The sequence below is a fragment of the Melopsittacus undulatus genome, chromosome Z, assembly GCF_012275295.1.
Source record: "Melopsittacus undulatus isolate bMelUnd1 chromosome Z, bMelUnd1.mat.Z, whole genome shotgun sequence".
NCBI lineage: Eukaryota > Metazoa > Chordata > Aves > Psittaciformes > Psittaculidae > Melopsittacus > Melopsittacus undulatus.
Genome location: NC_047557.1, coordinates 8,798,261 through 8,813,468, shown reverse-complemented (window position 1 = coordinate 8,813,468; position 15,208 = coordinate 8,798,261). Strand labels below are relative to the sequence as shown.

At 40.9% G+C, this 15,208-nt stretch overlaps 1 protein-coding gene across 1 annotated transcript in view; it reads left to right on the top strand.

The window, feature by feature from the left end:
- KIAA1328 (KIAA1328 ortholog) overlaps positions 1-14,171 on the top strand; it is a 69,350-nt gene extending 55,179 nt beyond the window's left edge. Inside the window, exon 5 of the mRNA XM_034073211.1 lies at positions 10,793-14,171. Coding sequence (XP_033929102.1) covers positions 10,793-11,009 — 217 coding nt within the window. The 3' untranslated portion in view covers positions 11,010-14,171. The remainder of the gene's footprint in view (positions 1-10,792) is intronic.
- Positions 14,172-15,208: the final 1,037 nt, after the last annotated feature.

The window sequence follows — 15,208 nt, the reverse complement described above, 5'->3', positions numbered from 1 at the left end:
AGTGTACAGTGTGTAAGGTATTCCCAGCTTTGCCAAAAGCACACAAGGAAATAGAGATGAAACAGGGAAAAGATGTCAAAACTTAAAAAAAATAAAAAGACTGTCAGAGAGGAGGAGCAGAGTTGCACTGACTTACATATGCAACCCTTTGTCAGAGGCTTTAGTACATTATAAAAGAAAAAGCACAGTTTTAAAGATGATTCACTGAATTAGAGTTTGCTTTGAGGGGCAAGATGCTTGGGGACAAACTTGTAAGATTAAAAATTGAGAAGAAAGGTTGTTAAGGCAGGAGAGTAGGGGGATGAGGTATGGCAGGAAAGATGATGACAGCTTAGTTTTGGCCCAGAACAATAAAGGGTGAAGATCTTGCTGAAGATGTGCTGTGATGACAGAGTGCTTAAAGGGAATAAAAGCTAAGCGTGCTCTGAAGTGCAAAGTTATTATGTAATATCACAGCAGAATCAGGGCCCCAGGTGCTGTACATACACCAAGGTTCATTTTCTGATCTGAAGGGCTTTCAGACTTGATGAGACAGAGATGGGTGTGTAGGAGGGGAGGGAAGGACAATACAAACAGAGTGATTGCAGAGGTGGTTGTTAAACTCTGTGGTAGTTCCGTGGTTCTGTAATTTCTTTCTTTTGTACTGAAACTTCATTCTAAATTATTCTTGTCACTGGCAGATCTGATTTAAAAGGTTTCTTTACTTACCAGTGCTTGTGTCTTTGTTCACCCTCCCCCTTGTAGAATTATTACAACTGCACTTATGCCAGTTCAGCTCCCTGCAGCCATAGCTTAAAATAAATTATCTGGGGTGGGTATTTTTTGCTGTTGTTGTTTTTATTTTAGCTACTAAAATTAAGAAGCCTTTTCAGTTGTATTTGACAGGTTCGTAACATAGCAGCAGGGTCTGAACAGAAGTCCAATAAGGAAATAATAGAAAAATCTTAGTTACCAGGAGCAAATAGGTAGGATAACTGAGGATTTGGAGCATTGAGATGGAAGTGTGGAAAGGTGAGGAAGGCAGGTGTTGGTCTCTGACGACTGAATAAGTGAAAATGGTCTGTTTGTGTAGCAAGGAGGAATGAGAACAGCAGTAACTCCTATTTCAGTAATGACAGCTGGTTGGGTGCTATCATAGGTGAAGCCAGGGTGAAAACTGAGGAAGAAAAATCTCTTACCAGCCCTGCCTCAGGGCACAAGTTTTTTTCAGATGCTGTTGCTGTATCCTTTAGTGCATTGGCTCTGCTTGGTATGCAGGTGGCCAGGGGCAAACCAGCAATGCTCAGCCCCTTTCAAGACCAAATTCACATTAGCTATTTACTACTGTTTATCACACTAGGGAGGGAGAGTTGTCCCATAACGCTGCCAAGCACAGGTCATTTTGGTTAGCAAAGGCATGATGTTGCTACTCAATTCTGCTGCTTCTCTCCTGTGTGAAGGCTGTAATCTCAGGTGCCGTTTTCCACAAGATTTAGTGATAACTGTTAGTAACCCCACAAAATGAGGCATGGGGCTCATAGGTGTTGTAGGTCTTGCAGCAAACAGCAGTGTATTGTGGTTTGGTGTATCAATACATACAAATGAGAGAGGGACCTGCAGAGCCATGAAGCTGAAGCAAAAAGGCTGTTGTCACCTGAGTCTGTGCAGATAAGCATTGTGTGAGTACTGGAGTGAGGTGATCTCCTCCCTGCTCCTGTGTAACCCCACCAGGTGAATATGATGCTCATTTCTCGGTGATCACTTACTGGAAAGATACTGTCAAAGAATGGAGGAGCATGGCAAAAGCTGTTGGTATGCTAGAGATATTGATTTATGAGGGAAGATTAACATATGTGTGCCTCAGATTGAGACTGGAGCAGAAGGGAGAGATGCAATATTGTTCAAATACTTTTGGAGTATTTACACCAAAGAAGGACACTGATTTCTTAGTACGATGCCAGATCTTTAGCTATAATTAATAGTGTGAAGCTGGGAGGAAGAAAATCCTCTTTGTTTATCTCTAGCTGACTATCAGAAACGTGTTCTTGTTTGTGACACACACCTTTTCCTCCTACCAAACTCCAAAAATTCATGGAACATTTGTGGCACTTTCCATGCTCTCCTGTTCTCCTCAGTTGTATGTCATAACTTTCCCACTGGACTTTGACTGACCTGTTTAGACTGTGTGCTCTTTTGGATGGCTCTTACAAGTGGTGGTAAAGTTGGTCCCCTTGATCATGATCAAGGCCCTTTAGGTTATACCGTAGCCTATAAATAAGTAATAATGTAATGATAGTGTTAGATATATTTGGCTGTGGTATGGCTTCCCAAGGAGAATAATGAGAGGCTGATTGTTAGCAACAAATGTGAGGAAGCACACTGTAGGGAACGGTTCTCTGTCAGCAGGGAGATGGCTGGATGGTTTAATAAGTCTTTTCCTTCTCTAGGTTATGATTCTGTGAATACTGCCTCTGAGAGTTCTCTAAAAGTCTCTGATACTGTAAGCTCTCTATTATGTGGGTGTGGGTTTTACAGCACTCCGGGAGGCTCTTGCTAAGGACACTGTGTAAATATATTCTGTTTTACATTGTGTGATGTATTTTAAATAAAAGGCTTAGATCTTTTTTTAATTGCTTTGAAATATTATGCGGTCTGATCTTTTTCTTTAAGAATTAAGAAACTTTGAGATGCCTTTGGAAAATACAGACCCATTACAGGCAAGAAGTATGTCCTTACCTTGAGTTAGTTTAACTACATATATAGCTCTGTTGAATTTGCCTGCTTCTGTATCCCACAGTGAAGTGTCTGCTCTGAGTCTCAGCCTGGATGAAAATAAAACGGGAATCTTAGGCCAACTGGCACAACCTCTTTGTTTCTCAATTTAATCTTGTTCATTCTCATGATGTTTCAACCTCAAAAATTGCTTTTCCCTCTGTTCTTGTTTTGGTTTTGGCATCCTGAGAGTCAGTATGTGGGAATATCCCTCAGGAGTGTGTTTAGGTCACTGAAGATGTAGTTTGCACATGAAAGGCAGGGTCTGCTATCATAGAATTAGTTAGGTTGGAAAAGACCTTTAAGATCATGAAGTCCAACCATCACCTCAGGACTGCCAAGTCCAGCATTAACCCGTGTCACTAAGGGCCTCATCTACTCATCCACCACTGCCCTGGGCAGCCTGTTCCAATGCCTGAGCACCCATTTGGTGAAGAAATTTCTCCTAATATCTGACCTCCCCTGGCACATCTTGAGGCCGTTTCCTCTTATCCTATCACTTGTTATTTGGGAGACGAGACTGACCACACCTCACTACAACTTTCAGGCAGTTGTAGAGAGTGATAAGTTACCCCCTGAGCCTTCTCTTCTCCAAAATAAGCCCCCTTACACACCTGTCCCTCAGGAGTTCTTCATCACACTTGTGCTTCAGACCCTTTTCCAGCTCCGTTGCCCTTCTCTGGCCCTGCTCTAGCACCTCAATGTCTCTCTTGTAGCAAGGGGCCCAGCACTGAAAACTCAGGATTCATGGTGCATCCTCACCAGTGTCCAGTGCAGGGGGATGCTCACTGCCCTGGCCCTGCTGCCACACTATTGCTGGTACAGGCCAGGATGCTGTTGGCTTCTTGGCTGTCTGGGCCCAGGCTGCTCCTTTTCAGCTCTGTCAGTCAGCACCCCCAGGTCCTTTTTCGTGAGCAGCTTTCCAACCACTCTTCCCAAGCCTGGAGCATTGCATGGCTCTTTTGTGGCCCAGGTGCAGGACCTGGCTCTGATCCTGGTTGTACCTCATACCACTGACCACAGCCCATGGATTCAGCCTGTCCAGATCCCTGTGCAGAGCTCAACACTCCCACTTAACTTGGCGTTGTCTGCAAATGAAGGTGCACTTGATCATCAGTGAAGATATTAAACAACACTGGCCCTAACACTGAGCTGTGAGAGACACCACAAGTGACCAGTCACCACTAGACGTGACACCATTTACCACCATTCTTTGGGAGCTGGCTTGAGACCTTTCAGGGCATGATTGCAAAGTCAGCTGCTCTTTCTCAGCTTTCATTTGCTAACCAACTAGTCTCTTACATTCATTGGCGTGTTTATCGCACGTGGGCCAAATACCATGCTGGTTAAAATCTGAGTTATACAGCTTGGAGGGAGAGAAGAAAGAATTTGAGATATCAGCTCAGACCTATGGATTGCGAATCCAGAAATCTGGTGACACAAAGAGGATCCAATGGATGTAGTATTTGGATTTTCAGAAGGGCTTTGGCAAGGTTCCACACCAAAGGTTGTTTAAGAAACAAGTTTTCTGCAGGACTGGAGGAAGTCCTTACAGATTTACTGCTGGTTAAATGATAGCAGGCAAAAGTACTTAATATTCATTTTTCATTATGCAGAAGTGTGGTCCCCCTGGAGCCCACTGACCTGGTTCCTCATCGCTGACCTGGAGCAAGAAGTAAATAGCAAAATCTCCTGGGTGACATAGTAAATTTGTGGGTTATACTAAGTTCTTTCAGATAGTTGAATGCCATGTCAATAGGTAGAAACTCAAAAAAGGCAGCAAAACTGAGTTAACAGAAGTGTAGTTTACTTTCGGTCTTTGCCTCTCATGAAAGACAGCAGAAGCTAGAACAAGGTGCACAGGACAATTAATTTGATCAAGGAGAATGAAGCAGCTGCTATATAACGAGACCAAAAAGCTATGACTTTGGGTAGGGAAAGACTGAGTGAGAAAATCAGGGTTTGCAAAATTGTGAAGCTTGTGGACAAGTTGGATGTGGCACTGTTTTTCACCAGATCCCACCACATGAGAGAGACTAACTGCAGTCAGTTCTTGAAAAGTACTTGATGGCACTAACAGGGTTTCAGATTAAAAGAAAACAAAAGTATGTATTTCAGTAGTGATGAACTTCCTGTCACAGGGCATTTTGGAAGCAGCAGGTTGAGAAAGGAATAAGGCAAATTTATGCACAAGTTGGTATATGGATGTTGAAAGGACAAGGCATGGAGGTGCTTCTAGCATCCCTAATGCAATAATAGGGGATGCAAAAGTACAGATGGCAAAAAGTGGTTATGAGTATTTAATTTGGGTAGAGTTCTGCCCTTCACCCATAGAGCCTGCTTTAGCTCAGGGGTGGGGATCAATCATCTCAGCTGGTTTTTCCAAATAACCCCTGGTTGTATCACTAGTATGATCAAAATCAAAAAGGGATTTGATATGCCTTATAATAACAATAAGCTTAGTTTCATTTTGTGTAAAATGGGTCTGTTCCCTACCCCTTGAATGTGTTTTTAGCTGTATTTAGCATTTCTAAAGTGCTTGGAGTCAGGCGGTGTTTTATGAATACAGAATAGCGTTAGGCTTTGTACTTAGGCACAATACTGTACCATATTTCAAAGCCAATTCATGTAACATTAGTAAATCACTTTGAACTTTATGTTGAAAATATAAGCAGTAGTATAAAAATAAACCTTTTTATTTCCTCTGGTATATACAGTTAAATAAAGTAAGCCTATATAGCTACTAATCTCCAAAAATGTATTGCCAGTATGCTTTGTTGAAATGCCATCACCTTGCAGAAGAGACATTCTGTGTGCTTTGTACACATTTATGGTTGGAAAAATAAATTTTCAGAGATTGTAAATGAAAAGATATCTCTGAACATAGTGATCAAATAATATCTGACACTGCTTGTTTAAAGAAATATACATATATCTCACCACCAGAATATTTATGACTCTAATAAGTTTAGTTATTTTGCCCTATGGGGAAATTCCTGCTCCTCCAAATATCAGACTTGTTTGGGGTTGTGCTGTTTTTTCATGAAGGAACAAATGATACTATTAGTTAAATGGGACTGCGCAATATGAAAATACAGTAGTGCAGCTTAAAAATTGAACAGCATGTAAGAAATATAATACATTTTACCAGCAGTGGGAAATAGACAAGCATTAAAAATTCAATGACATATCCCAAATATCTAAATAAATAAATAAGCAAACATTGCTGTTCAACCAGTTGACGTGAGAATGCTCGGTGGTTACCTTCAAGAGCACCATTCCCTCTAATATCCTGTGCAGTAATGAGTTCTGTGCATTACTTTTGCATAATCTGACTATTTTTGTTTTTAGATACTGTATGTTGTGGGACTGTCTGAATTCTGATTTCCTAGCAGATTTTATTAGGATGAATACCGGGTGGTTTCAGGTGATTTCTTAGCAACCATCCTGGGAATAAGTGGTCTTATGGTTCCCAGAGCAACAGCCACATTTGCTTGTTTGTCATAAAAATGCGAAAGCCTTACTTCCCATTCACTTTGGAAACACAGTGCAAAGTAAAATTCACCTGTAGATGTTCAGAGAGTTGTGTTCCTGCTGCACAGGTAGTGAAACAGCAATACTGTGGAAGGAAGGATTTGGGTCTGTGTGAACTTTTTGTACTGTTTTCCTCTTTAAAATGTGAACATTTAATGAGCTGTTCTGAATTGTAATGCGTTATGATGTTTCCTGTTACTTTAGTGATGGACTACAAAACTCCTTTACATTATAGAATCATAGAATCATAGAACGGTTTGGGTTGGAAAGGACCTTAAGTTCATCTAGTTCCAATCCCCTGCTACGGCCAGGGACGTCTCACACTGGCCCATGTTACCCAAGGCTCTGTCCAGCCTGATGTTGAACACTGCCAGGGATGGAGCATTCACCAGTTCTTTGGGCAGGCTGTTCCAGTGCCTCACTACCCTCAAAGGGAATAACTTCTTCCTTATATCGAACCTGAACTTCTCCTATTTCAGTTTAACCCATTCCCCCTTGTTCTGTCACTACAATCCCTGATGAAGAGTCCCTCTCGGGCATCCTTGTAGGCCCCTTCAGATATTAAGAGTTTATAAACTCTATTAGATACTTATTTAATTAGGAGGCAATGCTGAAAGTTTCCAATAAAATCTCCAAAAGCACTTTAGCGGCAGAGGAGCCAAATTTCCAACAACCTGTGTTAATTGTACAGAGGAGAGAAAGGGAATACTGTAACAGCACTGTGCAATGCCTGGACAGGATGGACTTAACCACGCAGCTCACAATTCTGCACTGACCCAGTTACGCTGGCTTGATCCCAGTGGTACCTACCTCTCAGTTCATTAAGGCTCCTCTCTGAGCAGTATTTGGAGTTTTACCTTCTACATTAAAAACAAAGGTCAAGCTTCTTCACTAAAAGAAGAGCTTCAAAGCTTACCTTAGTCTCTCTACTCCCATCTCTGTCCTACTGTGCATGGCCCTGCCTTCCTCCTGCTTTGTACACTAATTCCTTATATCTCTTCTCCAGGTGGAATTTTTGGAGACTTTATGATACTTAAGTAAACTTGAGCTGTCCACATAGTTAGACTTCTAACCCAAACCTGTAGGTTTTACAAGTTTTCTTCTCCCATGATGAAACATGCAGACTTTCAAGCTTGTGAAAGTTAGATGAAAAAATATACATGGGGGAAGTGTCAAAACCAGGCTTAGAAAAAAGATTGTTTACCAGTCTGTTATGGAGGTGCTCACTGACTTTCCAGTACATTGGCAAATGTACCAAAAGCTGAATACAGAGTGAATTACCACATCCTTAAAGGGACACATGGCCCCCTCATTTTGCTTCTGTTGAGAGGGGAAAAAAAAGTCAAAGAAAATGTGTGTAAGCATCTAGCACAGATGGAACATTTGGTTGCTAGCTAGAACCAGTACATGAGGGATTTCTCTATGTGGCTTAATGTACAGTACTGGTACTTCTGCGGAATGTCTGGGGACTTTTTCTCCTTGGGAACCATGAACAATAAGAGTGCAGCCTTGGCTGTTAATTTGCATCAAAAGAACACTGGATATTCACAAGTCAAGTTTGCCAGATCAGTTTTCCCATTTGACACACTCTGACTCTTGGGTACCTGATCTGCAGCTTTGACTTCACTAAAGCCATTATGTGTCATGTTAATAATAATAATGAAGCCTGGTTTTACTTATGCATTTATTCAAATAGTGCAAGGAATACATATCCTGGTTTCAGAGAAAGTTGCATTTCAGGATTTGAGCATTCTGACTGTGTCTCTTTAAATATTTGGATACGAATAAATGGTGAGAAAATTATCTTTACAAGCTTCAAACCATTCTAAGTCTACTGTGTTGCCTCCAGCCACATGCTGTCTGATGCTGCCTAGACAAACCAGGGCAAACCATTATCATGGGATTAAACACTAAATACCTGCAAGGAGCATTCTCTTTATCAGATAGCGCTCTGTTAGCAGAGTTCATTCACTTTATTGCATATATAACTGTGGTGTCAAATAGACTGATTTACAACACCTGGTCTTTTACATAATCTTCGCTATTTGCTGTGCTTGTAATCTGCCAAATCATTTAGCCTTCCTGATAGCAGAAATGCTGTAAAACTTAGATAAACTTGCAGAAGAAATGAACTTGAAGGTACTGCTGAAATCTAGGGCCTGCACGTTTGCTGTAAATGCACTAGCTGGTTTGGTTTCCCCATACCTAATCTGTGATTGAATGTGGCTGCTAGAGAAATTGAAATTTTATGATAGCACTAAAGTCAGAGGAGATAAGCATTTGTATGCTAGACTAGATTAATCTAAAAAGAAGTTTTAGGTGTGGCTAATGAAACCGGCGTATGTGTTAACTGGGTTTCTTCGGGGTTCAAAGCATCTGTGTATATCTATATAGAGTCTAGTCCAAAACTTTTTCTACGTGAGAAGTCTAATATAGCTATGTGATAGTTCTCACTATCAGTGCGGCTTACTCCATCTTAGGTTAGGGATATCTTTAAGGAGCCTCAGTTTTCAGAGGGTACTTTCTGAATGCTAATGCAGGCAACAGACCCCTCTAAAACAGGCTTGCTTGGGTGCCTAAAACCCCTGTGTCCTTCTGAAATGATTAGGGTGACCATGAGGCATTATGTAGGGTTAGCCACTTACATGATCCAACTGAAACAAAACAAAGCTATGGTTTCTTTGTTTTGAATCACACATTTTTGGTGATGAGGGGTGATTTAAACAGACAGATAATAGGAAGACATGTAGACAAGCTTTAAAATGTGAAAAAGAAATTTGCAAAGTGGGTTTTTGATTGAGTAAAATTCAAGTTAGTACATCCAAGGGAAAATAAAACAATCTATAGATAGTCAAATAGAGGAGAGAGCCCTGTGTGGCAGTAGTGTCGAGTCAGACTGTGCTAGCAACAATGGTGATCATCAAATTGGAAGAAACCGTAAGAACTGAAGGAAATGTAAGAGCTGGCTTTTGCAAGCAATCATAGCATGACTCCAGTGGTTGTCATTAATGTCAATATTATCCCATCAGCACAACAGTACCACCTCCTTTGAGCTGAGAGAGTATATCTGTGTCTCAGACATAATTGAGTTACCTTGTCGTGGCCAGTTTTCTGATGATGCTGAGACATACCAGTCACCACTGGAGCTAATGAAGGGTATTTTGCACAGAGTTGCTAATTTGGAGATGGAAGTCTTTTTGCATGCTGGTGCTGCTTCACGATGCTACTGGACAGCACAAGTGTTATTCTGCCTCTGGGAGATATGTTGGCCAGTACTAGTCTTCCACATCAGTAAATTGCCGTGAATGTTTGTACTGAAGAACTTTTCATCTCATCTGAGTTGAGGAACCTACCCAGCTGTCTCTAGTTGTTTAGTCTTCCTATGCTCCCACTGTCCTGGAAGTAAAAACAGGGTTTTTTCAAAGCAGGAAACTGCTTGAGGTGTTTCCTCATGCTGTGAATGAACTCTTTCTGCTTACAAGAGAGGGACCCTATGGAAACCAACCAGTTACACTGATATTTTAGGTTGGTGAAGCATGTTCCCTGCATGTAATTCACTGAATGTGTGAATTATTTCAGAGTTGTGAACATCAGGTAGGTCGGTGCTAACAACAGGATGGAACAAAGGGGACTTTAGGGTAGAACTCTTGAGTGATAGCTCTTAGACTGGAGAGCAGAATCCCTGGGGAAACTGGAAATTGTATTGTTTAAGACATTTAAAATTAGACAGGAGAAAATATATTGTAATGATCAATCCTGTGCTGGTATTTGGATCAGGTCTTGTCTTGTGTGAATATTAATAGGAAGTCTCTGTCTGAACTAACTGCCATTATTCAGCATGCATTACCATCTAACACTGGCTTGCAACCTTCCCCCACATCCGTACTCCCACTTAAAGGACAGCCTGAATAATGTTTAGCACCATTGCCTTTTCTCTTGGTGCCTCAAGTGTTGATTTTGTATTGCCTTGCTTAGATTATATTCCTTCTGTGCTTCCACCAAACAGACTCCATATAGTGCACAGAGATTTACAGGAAGCACGTGTGGTTTGTGGCAATAATAATAAAGTCTCCTGCTGTTTTCAAATCCCTGAGAAACTAAATCAAGTGTAGAGGTCTATTCAAAAAAGTGCAGCATGTGAATAAGTCACTTTACCATTACGTGTGTGGGTCTACCTTGTACCTGTTCAGTGTATTTCACTGTCATATCTCTGAAGTCTGTCCTCAGTCTCTGGAGTGCAACTAAGACATTACACACCTCAAATGGAAAAGCTGATGAAACAACTTAAAATAACCTGAGCACCCATGCTTTGCTTGCCTCTTTTTTCACTGCCTCTGTGTTGGTATTCCTCATAGGAACCCATGCAACAAAATTGGTTCTGTGCTAGTGGCCCCCATCAGACAAATTTAGGTCTAGTCTGAATTCTGAAAGCAGGAAGACTGGATTGAATTTCTGTGTAGTGCTGTGATGCTTAATGGAGCTCCATTTTCTTGGTGTGTTTCTGTAGGTACGAAGACTGTCTTCTTAAAATGGTTGAAGCAATGAATCCAATATCTGCCCCAGGACACCTTTGCAGAGAATCTTATGACAGGAATAAAATGCACACGCCTCATCGCGTAAGCCACAGGCCATCATCCTCTTGGTACCAGACCCCTTGCAGCCCCAGAAGCAGAGCGGATGAGCTGGAGGAGAGCCGGCTCCTTGAGGAGATTTTCTTCATTTGACATGCCTCATTGGTCTTTAATTTTTATGTCTTTTTAGGACCTCTTTATTGCTGATTTGTTTGTGTTAAAGTGCCATTTTTAAATTATTTGAGTGACAACTCTTTGTCTTCTCTCTTCTAAAACATAGATGATTAGCATCCAGTTTCATTTTAGATTTAGTGATCATGGTGCTAGAACATTGTTGGGGTAGACCAGTCAGAAAGTGTTAACTTTTTTTTCCTAAACCTTTCATTTGCCAAGTAATCATTCTAAAATAGGATTTTTTTAATCTACAACATTTTCTAATAGGTTGAAGTCACAGTTTTGCCAGCCTCATATCAGAAGTATATTTCATTATCGATTTTTAGCTCTGAAGCAGTTTGCAAGAACTGCCTAACATTCAAGAACCACTAGGTTCAAAGTAGATTATTTTCTAATTAAACAAGTCTGTTTCAAACCTGGCATATTATATTATAGAGGTACAAGCACTTTAGTACTTTTTTTCTGGTGATTTTATTGTCTACTTTTTCCATCAGCATTCTGATATTTAACACTCTGGGGTTTTAGGGGATATGTTGTAAGCTCAAGTATACAGTGTCTAACAACATTAATAGAAGAGTTGCAGGTTGATGTACTGTACATCTGTTTGAACTACGTTCCTCTTCAAATCAGTGCTATTTGACAGAGTTTATGTGCTGGGTAACCTAACCCAGAAATAGCAGAACACAGTCAGACATTGTAGTGGTTCAAAACTTATCTGATGTACTTTTCAAGATAAAATATATTATAGTGGTAGTATAACAGTCTTAAGACATTTTCACTAATTTGCACTATTTTGATCCTGTACCCAGGCTCCATTGTAAATAAGACAAATCAGTAATTATTTCCACTAGCGGCTCACAATGCACATTTCCCTGACGGCTTTAATTATTCATGCTGTATCTATTTCAGTTTATTTAAATGCACTTCCATCTACTGCATGTACTTGGTTATTTAAAGAAATGTGCCGAATTGGTAAAAATGACTGCAGATTACAGGATTAATGATCATTTTCTGCACAATGCAGTGTTCATATTTTATTGTAACAGTAGCCACCGGCATGTGTTCCTAGAAATATGAGGCTAAAATACTCATTTTGCACAGTAAAATTGCAGCAAGGGAAAGGTAGAATTGAGCCAGTATGGGCAAGTTCTAGGCCATTTGCTCCCAAACACCACGTCGTGGGCCAGTACAGCTTTACTGAGAGTCTCTTTAGGCAACCCAGCTTATCTTAATGGCAATGAGTTGCTGTACCAGTCCTTGGGGTGTTGCTGCTGCATGCCTCGTACACTCTTACTCCTGTTTGGTGCTCTGCGAGGAGCTTGCAAGTCTCGGCAATGAGACCCACAGTGCATCTCTGATGAGATCATCAGTGCAGGTTATGTAGCACGTGCCCCTGGCAGCACTGTGCTCTTACAGCAATGAAACAAAAGGAGAATGAGGGGGAAGATGAACCTCAAGTTACTCTGAGCTGCTTTGTTCAGGCTCAGTCTTAATCACAAATTAGGTGATAGCCTTTTTGTGCATCCCAGCTGAGTATTAAAAGCTGCTTGGGGGAGTTTAAAGAACGGAAGCAGCATTGCTGGACCAGAAAATGACTACTGTGGGAAGGCCCTACTTGGTCTGTCCTGCTGTCAGTGGAATATTAGAGTTCTTTTGAATATGCCCATTTGCTGTTGAATGTTGCCCTCTCGCGAAGACGCAGGTTTCTGCTTAAAGCCCTAAAGATATATACAGTACCCTGACCCAAGTATAGCAGGTGGGGAAATAGGTTTTCTCATTCTGCTGTGTAAGTAGGCTGCTTCTTTAAAAGGGCAGGGAAAAGGAAGTGAAAGAAGAGTAAACTGTACAAGAAGCACCAAGAAAATTGTAAAACTATGAAGAAATGCCATCACATAGATCTGAGGGTTTGGGGTTGATTTATGTGTTTTTTAGTTTTGTTCAGGGAATGGTGATGTTGTTGAGGTTTGGCATTTATAAAGAAAGAGTTCTCTGATTTCAGTCCAATTGCTATTCTTTTTTCCAGTTTGACTGAAACTTTAATTGCCTTTTCTAACAAGTGCTAACTGATCTTTTGAAACAGCAAAAAATACATGTATATCTCTTGAAAGGTGCCTTTGTGTACCCCGTCGAGAACACTGCGTGGGAACATTCTGTTCTTTGGTTCTTTGTGGGTGCCAATATTTAACTGCTTTAGAATTCCTTATGCTCATTTTGTTCATTAACAATTCTAATTCCGAGGGTGACTTTTGTCTTGAATCTATATTTTGGTAGTAACTCTTTCTAAAAGGACATTGTCAGGGTTGCGGACTCCACGCACAAAGTGCTGTCCATCAGTCAGAGCTACATGGGAGGCATACTTTTACTGAGCAGAGTTTTCTAGAATTAAGATCGTTGAAATGTCTGATGGGTAAAGACTTGCATGTTTTAAGTTTCTGTGAGATGTGGATGAAGAAACAAAAGTTATTAATTTGGTAGACCCTATGAAAAGTAATTTTTTATAATGCTGGCTCTTGCTCTAGTTTTCAGCAGTACATTAGGTATAGTGTTTAGCAGTCAGCGCAAGCAAAGATATTTTGCCATGAGGCACTACAAAGTTGAAGTTATTAAAACATTTATAGCCTTAGAAAAAAAAATCAATGATTGTCAAATGGGAAAGGACAAAATCAGTAGCTGGGACTGGGAGGGGAATTGTTTTCCATCTGCTAAAACAGTAGAGGAAATGCAAAAATTAAACTAGCAAAAGCAATCACTTGACAGTGTCCTTTTAAGTTTAAGCCCTTATGTTAGGAAGCTGCCACTGGGGAGTTAGTGCAGCCACAGCTTGTTGTCCAGAGTGTTGCCAGTTAATATGCTTCAGCTACACATCGGGCTGTGTTCTACATGTGGCTTTGTGGAGTAACATGACTTCTGCTGAGGCTCACACCCGTGCCTTCACTTCGTGTTCTTCCCGAGTGGCTCATACACGCACCCCTGCTGTGTGTTTGTGTAGTCATTGCTTGTGTGCACCTCGCATGCCGTGGAGCTATAGCAATCACACCCTTCCATTTCTAGCTGCTCCAGTCTTGCTGTTGAATCCCATCTTGAGCATATATTTATGTATGTATGTAAGGTCTTAATCTAATAAATTATCTGCAAATTTTATTTCTTCTTCTAGAGTTTTATTTCACCTATATTCTGGTTTGTTTTGTCAAACTCAGATGTCAGTTCTGCCATTGACAATATGTTCCACTTTCCACATCATCTCACTATATATCTTGTGAATCTCCAGTTTGCTAATACAGGTGAGGATATCATTTTCTCATCCTCTCCAGGACATGGGTTTTGCTGTGATGAGGAGCAAGACTTCTTTTGGATCAGGAAGTGGATGAGAGGTCTCAGAATACCAAAGAGAGCCAGCATCATGGTTTGGGACAAAAAGGTGAAATTAAAAAGTAAGGAAGAAAAGATGGAGGTAAAGGCAAGAAAGGACAAGAATGCAAGGCAGCAAGCTGTACCATAGGATGATAGAAGGTTGAGTGGAGCTGAGCCAAATGGTAGAGATGAGATAAGTCAGTGAAGAATTTTGTGCTTATATCCCAGAGTGAAAAATGTCTTCAAGCAATGATTCCCATAAGGGGCCTATGACTCCCCCCTCCTTTTCCCGATGATCTTCCTACATTTGGAGAGCTACTGTCCAATGGATACCTGGTAAATGAGGGAAAGAAGAAAATTACCTAGCTTCAGCTGCTCCTCTATGGAGTAGCTAAGACAGGGAGGCGAGAGCACAAGGAAGGTAAATAAGGTAGAATCCAGGTAGAATCCAGGCATGAACTGAATTTAGCTGCTAGCAAGGGATAGTGTTGTGGACATAGGTGACAGGGGAATGTGAGACTGGATATAGCAAGAATCTGAATAAGGGAGAAACAAGCAAAAAAAATTTGCAGTAACCCAATGAACTGTGGAGGTTTACTGTTAAGGAATGAGAGGAAAGGGTTTAGCTAATGCTTGAGAAAGATCGAGCATGAGATATCTAAAAGATATCCCTTGAAAGCACACATGAGCCCAGGGTTAAACTCTGAAAGTTACAGAAGAGATTTACTGAGATACAACCTGCAGGCAGCATTTGAATTTGTACCATCTGAGGGGGACGAAGCACAGCCAGGTTGGTTGGAAACCTCCTTTTTCACCATTACCAAATT